This window comes from Nicotiana attenuata, chromosome 8 (assembly GCF_001879085.1).
Source record: "Nicotiana attenuata strain UT chromosome 8, NIATTr2, whole genome shotgun sequence".
In the NCBI taxonomy this organism is placed as follows: domain Eukaryota; kingdom Viridiplantae; phylum Streptophyta; class Magnoliopsida; order Solanales; family Solanaceae; genus Nicotiana; species Nicotiana attenuata.
Genome location: NC_031996.1, coordinates 44,523,882 through 44,533,623, shown reverse-complemented (window position 1 = coordinate 44,533,623; position 9,742 = coordinate 44,523,882). Strand labels below are relative to the sequence as shown.

Genomic DNA, 9,742 nt, shown 5'->3' with positions numbered 1-9,742 from the left:
GTCTCATCGACATCTATTCCAAAAGAATTATTACTATATATATCATTATATATATATATATATATATATATATATATATATATATATATATATATATATATATATATTTAAATTATCTCCTGTAATAGTTTTCTGTTTTATCAATTTATCAAAAGAAGAAAAAAGCAGCTCGTTTTCCCTCGTTCTCTTGGATCTTCTCTGTCAAAATTGATCGAGAATATAAATACATCACGTAGTACTAGTTAGGAGTGGGCGTTCGGGCAGTTCGGATTGGATATGAAAATTTCGGTTTGGATTTTTTGTTTTCGAATTGAAGAAATGACAATCCAAACCCGTAAGTTCGGATTGGATCGGATTTTTTAAGTTCAGTTTCGGATTAATCGGTTTGGATATTATGGATTTTCGGTTTTGAGTGCATAAGTTGAGATGTTTCTACCTTTTACATATATGAATATCCAAATGAATACTCATGTTAATTAAATTGCCTAAAAAGTTCCTCATTCTTGCCGCAATCATCCAAATAAAGTATTCAAGTAATAAAATTATTATTAAAAAAATACAACAGAAACATTAAATACGGCCGATAAGAATAGTAATAGTAAAATCATGTCCAAATAGAAAGTATTTTGATAGTAACTTAGTAATTAATATTGAATATATGAGATAATATCTAATGGGTAGGGTATTAAACTTATAACTATTCACATATGGATAATGGACTAAAAATAAAGTAAAAAATTTCGGATTTTTGAATATCCAAAAATTTGGAGTACCAAATCCAATATCCAATCTGAAATCCAAAAATTTTAAAAATTAAATCCAAAATCCAATCCGTGATCTAAAAATCCAAAAAATTCGAATTTCAATTTGGATTACGGATTTACCCAAACTATGTGCACCCCTAGTCCCCTAGTACCAGTACTAGTACTAGTATTTTGTGAGCGAATTGTAGGCGGAAGTTCAGAAAATTAGTATAATAAACTTATTCCTCAGTAAAGAATCCAAAAGGGAACAATATCTTGATAATTCTTGGACCGTATTTTTCTTTATCGAAATACATACAAACTTTTCAGTTATATTTTATAAAAACATAAGTTAATGCAAATATGCTTTATATAATTTAATATTATTACTGCTATGCTAGTACTTGGGTGAGGGAGGGGGGGGGGGGGGGGTTTTGCTGTGCTTTTGAGAAGGCAGTTCCGTAGCTTTTGCTTTTTTAGTCAAGAGAGAGGTCTGGAAAAAAAGATGTGGAAGCCTTAGAGAGCTTTACAAAGAAAGAAAGAAAGGAAAAAAACCAACTCGCCATATTTCTTTCTACTATATTACTTCTTCCTTTCTCCTCTCTCTCTCACACACACACACAGCTATACACAGAGAAACCGTACGTCTTAATGCTCTACTTAAATTCATCAAAGGAAGTTAAAGGTAAGTAGTTTCCATTTATATGACATATATTTTGAGTCAAAATAGAGTTTAACAAAGAAATGAAATTTTAAAATTTTAATCTTAAATATACATAATATTTATATGACTATTAAAGTTTTAAAATTTGTAGTCTAAATATGCTATAACTTTTGTGTGACTTTAAATGCTTTCTCATTAAGGGTGTAAAGCAAAATTCAAGTTAAATTTTCTTAAAATATATAAACCTAATAAGTATTCTTATTTGTAATGAAGTAATATGGAAATAATATCACATAAACTAGAACGAAAGAGAGTAGTAAATATATTGGGATAGATAGGTATGAGGGTGCGTACCTTTTCCTTTATCCCTGCTGTTGTCTTCAGTTAAAGTTAGAAGGAATTTTGGTGTTTTGCTGGGGGTACTTAAAGCAAGTTTTATAGCTCCCCCGAAAAAAAAAAACCATAATACTTCTCTTCCTTTTTCTTCCATGTCTTTGTCCTCTCTTTTCTGTCCTTATTCATCATCTTAATTTCTCTCCCTCTTTCCCTTCTCCTATAATCTTCCTGTTGGCTTATTTTTAGGGTATGTGTCTTGGCTTGATTATTTTGTTTCAGATATTCATTTGCCTATTCATCTTTAAATTATGTTTTTCTTTCTTGAGTTTTTATGATTTTTGGGAGATATGGACTTTGGATTTCATTTTAGAGTTTCAGAACAGCACTTATTATTTATTTATTTTAAATTTTTTGGATTTTACTCCGCAGGAGCAGCTGATAGAATAAAGCTTGTCAAAGGGTATTGGTTGATATCAAAGGTGAAGTAATATCAAGGAATTCCTGAGGGAGGATTATATATATGGAAGATTTTAATTTAAGTTGATAGTTGTAAAAAGAATTTGTCATCTTTACAAAGGAAATAAAGAAGGTGGAAGCTATGAATAAGAGTAGTAGCAGTCATCAATTGGGATCCATAAGCAGTTGTGATCTCATTGATGCAAAGCTTGAGGAACATCAATTGTGTGGATCCAAACAGTGTCCTGGTTGTGGACAAAAGCTCGAAGGAAAGCCGGTACTGAATTTTACATTTCTTCTATATTCTTGGCTCTATATATCAAATAGATTATGGAAAACATGTTCTGTTTCAAAAAAAAAAATCATATGTGTGGTTTCGTTTTCTTTCTTGCAATTTTTCTGATTCTTTTTTTTTTTGGGTTTTCGTATGGAATTTTGTTTTTTTTGTTTATCAGCTAGTGTAATTTAATGGAGCTAAATTAGTGCAGGACTGGGTAGGTTTACCAGCAGGAGTGAAGTTTGATCCAACAGATCAAGAATTAATAGAACATCTTGAAGCAAAAGTAGTGTCTAAAAAAGAATCAAAATCTCACCCTTTGATTGATGAGTTCATCCCTACTATTGAAGGTGAAGATGGGATTTGCTACACTCATCCTGAGAAGCTTCCAGGTAGAAAGATGGGCATGCAATTACTTGTACTATAATTAAAAAGCTACTCCTTCCGTCCCAATTTATATGTCGGTGTTCGAATTTCGAGAGTATTAGTTTTATCATAATTTTTTCACGTCTTTCAAATATTTTAAATTATTGGTAATTTTAAATATATAATTTTTATTTTAAAAAATTTAAAAATTCTATATGCGAATTTATGATCAAAATTGAGAAGTTTGATTCTCGAAATCTGAACTGTGCCACATAAATTGGACGGTGGGAGTAGTAGGTTTTACTATATTGCTCTCTTTTCTGCTAAGACAGAAGAAGAATTTGAACGGATCCTAGCTAGCTAGGTTTTCTTTATGTTATTATCTTTAACTACTTGTTTTTTTTCTCACTGACCTTGAAGAAATCCAACTCTTTTAGTTTAATTTGTCGCACCTAAGTAAACCTAACTTTGAATTTGCATGAGCAGGCGTTACAAGGGATGGACTGAGTAGACATTTTTTCCACAGACCATCAAAAGCTTACACAACTGGGACAAGAAAAAGAAGAAAAATCCAAACAGAATGTGACTTACAAGGCGGAGAAACACGGTGGCATAAGACAGGCAAAACTCGGCCGGTGATGGTAAACGGCAAGCAAAAAGGATGCAAGAAAATTCTAGTACTGTACACAAACTTTGGGAAGAATAGAAAACCAGAAAAAACAAATTGGGTAATGCATCAATATCATTTAGGACAGAATGAAGAAGAAAGAGAAGGTGAACTTGTGGTGTCAAAGATATTCTATCAGACTCAGCCAAGGCAATGTAATACTAGTACTAGTTGGTCTAATAATCATGAGAGGAGTATTAGTACTGGGGATCATAGTGGCAGTGGGAGCTGTTATTCTTCTAAGGAAATGAATAATATTAATCCTAATTCTCATAGTCATAGGGATGAACTTTCTGCTGCTGTTGGTGCTGCCATGTCCAGTAATTACAATACTGTGAACGTTCAACAATTGAAAGCTGACCATTTTAGCTTTCTCCCATTTAGAAGAAATTTTGATGAGGTAATATTCTACTCCTATTTTTTTTGTTTTTATAAATCTATTCTCTGCCAGTATTTCTTCAGATGACCATTTGCTTTTTTTGTTCAGAATCATATAAAAAAATGTGGAACTAAATAAACTGAAAAGAGAATTTTTATAATCTGTCTGTGATTTTTTGCATATTGAACCAAACTATTGATATTCTTGTGCATGTACAGCCTTATATTGTCATTTTTATTTCCTTTTTCTCATTTGTACCTTTTTATTTTTCTTTTTCTTATCTCTGATTTATCATTTCATTTTCGCCGTGAGATACTTAAGACATTGCTAGTGTTTGGCACTAAGATTAGTTTTAAAAAAGGCAGCCCGGTGCATTAAGGTTCCGCTATGCGCGGGGTCCAGGGAAGGACCGGACCACAAGGGTCTGTTGTACGCAGTTTTACCCTGCATTTCTGCAAGAGACTATTTTCACGGCTCAAACCCGTGAACTCCTGGTCATAAGATTAGTCAGCTTCACCAAAATCCAAGTTCATCCATGACATTAATCAGTTTACACAAGCACATTGCTTAAAGTATCAGCATAATGAAAACTATACCAGACTTGCTTGGATAACAACAATCATCAAATGATTTTTATTATGTTAAATTACTTTATTATAAAAGAAGTACATTAAAGCATGAAATGATACTAAAATTTTACGTTAGGCGGCCTACTTCACACCTTCTCAGGGTGTGGCCCTTTTTCTGAACCTTGCGTGAACGTGGAATACTTTGTGTACTGAACTTTCCTTTTTCTTAAATTAAAGTATGAAATTTACTAGGAAACCCCCCCAAAAAAATGTACTACTCCTACGAATCTTTTTAAAAGACAATGTATAAATCAAAAATACTTGGTGCTAGCCAAATTAGTTAAATATTGAGAGATATTTTTTGCAGGCAGGGATTATGGATGCAGAGACTTCAATGGCAAGGAGAGATGACCAGGCAGCAGGCACGTGCGAAGAGCCTGAGTCCCAGAGGCAACATCCTTCGCATCACGTGACCCATGAACCTTCTCACCAACATCAACACCATCATCAGAATCAGAATGCAACAACTACAGCATTCAACAATATTAGCAGGCCATCACCTCCAATTTCAGCCATTATAGCCCCACCTCCTCCTCTACATCACACTTCCGCTATTCTTGACCACGATTCCTTCCATGTTCCCAGGAATTATAATTTTCAGGTAACTCAGCAACACAAATATACTTTTTCCCTTCCTAATGAACTATATATATTACTCTCGCTACCCCAATTTATATGAAAGTGTTCAGATTTCGAAAGTCAAACAAATTATTTTTTGACCATAATTTTTTCATATGTTTTTTAAATATTTCAGAATATTAATTATTTTAACTTATACTAGTGTTTTTACATTGTTTTCAAATATGTTAATCTTATTTTGAAAAACTGAATTTTTTTATCCAAATGCATGATCAAAATTAAAAAGCTAAAAAAGTCTAACAAAAAGGAGGTGGAGGTCTACATTAATGATGGTTTACATGTCAGCAAAAAGTAGGAAACACGAAATTATATTTTCCCTATAGGGGTTTTAATATCCATGTTTCTTGCAGACAATACATGACCACACATATGATTATGTTCAGGTTTTGTTCTAATTAGTGTATATTTCGGCAGCAACAACAGCAACACCATAAAGTACTAGGAGGAAGGTCTACGTCTGGATTGGAAGAACTAATAATGGGGTGCACTTCAACTGATATCAAAGAGGTACACAATAGTCACCAACTTTTTTACCGTATCAATATTCTTTCGTGTCATATTACTAAAAACTATGCAAGAAAAAAGGAAAAAAAAAAAAAAAGATAGTACGGTTGGAAAGGAGAAGAAAGATATATCCTGCTTCTTTTATTTGTCAGAGTATTATTTTTCTTTTTCTCTTTACCTCTTTGTGCTTTGCCATTTTCCTGCTTTTTTAAATTTTATTTTCAAGCATCATATCAAACTCAGAAAAACTATAGAAAATTATTAGTACTACAGCGAGGGATACACATCCAAACCTTGTAAATTTTAATCAATTCTCAGTTTTGGTAATACTCAATTATTTTCGTTTTCTTGAGCCGAGGGTCTTTCGGAACAGCCCCTCTACCCCGATGTAGGGGTAAGGTCTGCGTACACACTACCCTCCTCAGACTCTACTAGTGAGATTTCACTAGGTCGTCGTCGTTGTTGGTAATACTCATTTGGTTCTTGCATGCATGGGATTCTGCAGTCAAAAGGTGACTATGATCAAAGCCCTTTTCTTGTGGTATTTTTCTTTTAAGGAGAAACTTATGGAAAAGAAAGGAGAGTTTCCTCTCTCCTATCCACATTCCCTTTCCACCTCTTTAACCTCCTCACTAGGGGTGGCAAATGGGCGGGTCGGGTTGGATATGAGCGGGTCAAAATGCGTAATTTAAAAAATGGATAAATTATCCGACCCGACCCGTATTTGAGACTGATAAAAACGGGTTTATTCGGCGGATAATATGGATATCCATATTATCCATGGCTTCTTAAATATGATCATTTATGAGAGAATTCCTAGTCTTCCAAACTTGAGGAACTCCAATTTAAGGCTTTACAAATGTAAAAGTTAAACACATTAGTTATCCATTTGGTTAACCATTTTTTAAGTGTAATATGGTGCTTTATCCATATTCGACCCGTTTTTAAATGGTTCATTATCCAACCCATTTTTTGATGGATAATATAGGTGGATAACTGTTTTCTTTTAACCATTTTGCCACCTCTAATCCCATAGTCTTCTCACGTAGTACCAATTTCTTCTCTCCAATAATTTCTTAGTTACTTTCTTTACGTTTTGTATCTTTCGGTCTTCTTTTATTCGTCGTTTTCTTTCCCCATTCGGTGCTCTCCATTCATAGTAGGACAATCATAGGAATTTCATGTTGGATAAGCGTAATTCCTTCGTCTTTTGCTTTACTTTTGGTTCAAAACTTGTCGTGACGTTTATTTTTCAAGGATTTAGTTTGACCTGGTCAAAATTCAGCTTCGACTAACTAGTTCTTATGTAAAATTTGAAAAGTCCTCATGATATACAAATGTTTTCATTATCTAAGATAGAAATTAGGAAATTGCATGCTGTTCCTGGATAAACTGAATAATTTGAAGGGAAGATTAATTCCAACGTAATTAGGTTGCTCTAGAATAATTTACTATCAGAGAAGTCGTGGCTTAAGACTATCTGATTGATGGAGCTAACTGTTGCCAATACTATGAAAAACTTACCGAAGGTGACTAACTGTGACAATTTGTTGAATTTGATATTCTCAAAATGAACTTGCTACCAGACCTGATATAAATCTAAATTCTCAAGCTGTTAATTATGGATTGCGACAAAAGCTTCCTTAATTTCCGCAACTTTGAAGAATCATAGAAGTTGGGGGAAAAAAGAAGAGAAAATAGATAATACTAACGAGGTAAAAACGCTGATAACGAATTTCTCTAGGGAAAAAAAAACAAAGAAGAAAAATATGATTTTCCTGCATTACAATTGTTCCTAATTGGGGTAAGGGAAAGCGTAGAGGAAAAGCAAGATAGTGACAACAAAGACTTTTATGTATATGTAGTTATGTTATGCATGTGTGCATGAGTGTCTGTGTCAGTGAGTGCCTTCTTAGAATATATAGAGACACATTTTGACAGAAAGGGCAGAAAAAGAAATATTTCTTGAGGTGTGTACTGTGCAAATGCAATTCCAAATTTTACAAGAGCTTTAACCCTTATATCTTGATGTCACTTTTTTTTTGTTTGTAAGAATTAGCCTAAATAGGTGGGGTCTATCGGAAATAGTCTCTTTATTCCTCCGGGGTAGGTGTAAGGTTTGCGTACACTATCCTCCTAGGCTCCATTTGTGAGATTTTACTAGGTTGTTGTTGTTGTAGCCTAAATAGTTGTCCATAAATATATAATATATCTATAATTCATGTATAATGTGTGTATAATCTATGTTAACCTACAGTTAGGAATACTAAACTATGAGTCCGGACGGCTATTTATGTAAAGATTTTTGTTGCAGGAGTCATCCCTCACAAATCCTCAAGAAGCAGATTGGTTGAAGTACTCTTCATTCTGGCCTGATCCTAAAAACACAGACCATCATGAGTAGGAGAAATATATATACCGAAAAAGAAAGCAAAAGAATAAAAGAAGAGAAGATGAAGTAGAAAATTCTAAGGGGACAAAAATCTTTATCATCACGGTTAATACTAATTCAAGCCTTGCTGAAGTTGTTTTTCAAAAAGTGGCCAAACGGGACAACTGTTGGGATTTTAATTTTTAACCTTTTCCTATCGTTTTTCTTACTGAATGACTGGCCAAAGGTAAGGACCAACTGAACTAACTGTTCGAGGAAAAGAAGAAGAGGAAGAATAGAAAAGGAAAAGAAAGGAAGACACAAACAAAGAGAAAAAAAAAAGAAAGAAGACAAGAAAGGCTGCACTGATTCTGACAAAATACAAGAGGGGAACCAAAGACCCAAAGCAAATCCAACTGCCATCAAAATCATCATCATTATGATTACCATATTATCTTTATTTGCCCATTTTATTAATATTTCTTTATTTTATTCTTCTTTTTCCTTGTATATTTCTTTTTCATTTAACAAATATTTGTGCAAAAGTGCATACAGAGCTTTGTTTACTGTGTCTTTGAACAGTCACTTTTAGAGTAGAATACTTGTTCATGTTGGGACACAAATATATTTCCCTTTATAGAAATGAGATGTGACATTGATTTATAAATGCAGTGATGCCTTAATTGTATTTCACACAACTTTGTTAATGAGAATTATTTTTTTAAATTTAGTTAAAGAGTCTCAGAAGGTAAAGCTGCTTCTGGCTAGAGCTTAGTTGGTAGCCAATCTGCTAAAGCTAATACTTAGTGTTTACGTAACCTTTTTCTCTAAACGTCCATTGGCTCTCGTTCATGTTAGGTTTTGCCTTTGAATTCTATCTTGGTCCTATCTTTGAGACCTAAAAATTGATAAACAAAGAACTACTGCACCCAATTTGTGTGATGTTATTTGACTCGGCGTGGTGTTAAAAAGGAAAGAAAGAAAAAATAAAGATTTTTAAACTTGTGATTTAAAACAAGCTACATAAGTTTGTATGATTATAAATATTTTCATCAAGGTAAAATGAGAGGTTTAAAATTAAATTATTTTTAAATATAAATAGGTATCATTTTCTTGGACAGATAAAAAAGAAAAGATTATTACATAAATTTAAACAGAGACGATAGTAGTTTATTTACTTGTATATATATTGGAAAACAAGAAGAACTTCAGTGCAAAGAACTTCATATTTACAGTAAGTACTAATATTATTAGGTTGTCGGAAGCTGATTGACTAATTAAGAGACTCGTGATGTAGTAGCGTAGCCACCCTATACCAAGCTAGCGTTTGGACATAGATTTAGTTGAAACTTGAAAAAATAATTTTTGAAGTAGTTTTGAAAAATAATTTTTGGAAGTTGAAATTATGTTTGGACATGCCTTTTATTTGAAAAAAATTTAAAGTTTTGTGAGTGGGAAAACAAGTTTCACCCAAAATCTACCCTAAACTAGATTTTGGGAACTTGAAAAATAATTTCAGAAATTTTTCAAAAATAGATTATTAATCTATGAACAAACAATATTTTCAAAAAAGATTTGAAAAAACGGTGCCAAAATATATGGCCAAACGGGGCCCAAGGGTTGTCAAATGCACATCCTTCATCGAAGAATTATATATATATATATATATATATATATATATATATATATATATATATATATATATATATAT

At 32.7% G+C, this 9,742-nt stretch overlaps 1 protein-coding gene across 2 annotated transcripts; it reads left to right on the top strand.

Annotated features, from left to right (window-relative positions):
- LOC109231370 (NAC domain-containing protein 73-like) lies at window positions 1,310–8,698 on the top strand. 2 transcript variants are annotated; one of them, XM_019397017.1, is made up of 7 exons: window positions 1,310–1,428; window positions 2,173–2,476; window positions 2,688–2,868; window positions 3,329–3,909; window positions 4,825–5,118; window positions 5,571–5,663; window positions 7,975–8,698. In XM_019397017.1, the coding sequence occupies exons 2-7, from the start codon at window positions 2,342–2,344 to the stop codon at window positions 8,062–8,064; spliced, it is 1,374 nt and encodes a 457-aa protein (XP_019252562.1). In that variant the 5' UTR covers window positions 1,310–1,428; window positions 2,173–2,341; the 3' UTR covers window positions 8,065–8,698. The 2 variants fall into 2 exon arrangements, with proteins under 2 accessions (XP_019252562.1, XP_019252561.1); XM_019397016.1 differs by lacking the exon at window positions 1,310–1,428 and adding an exon at window positions 1,846–1,990.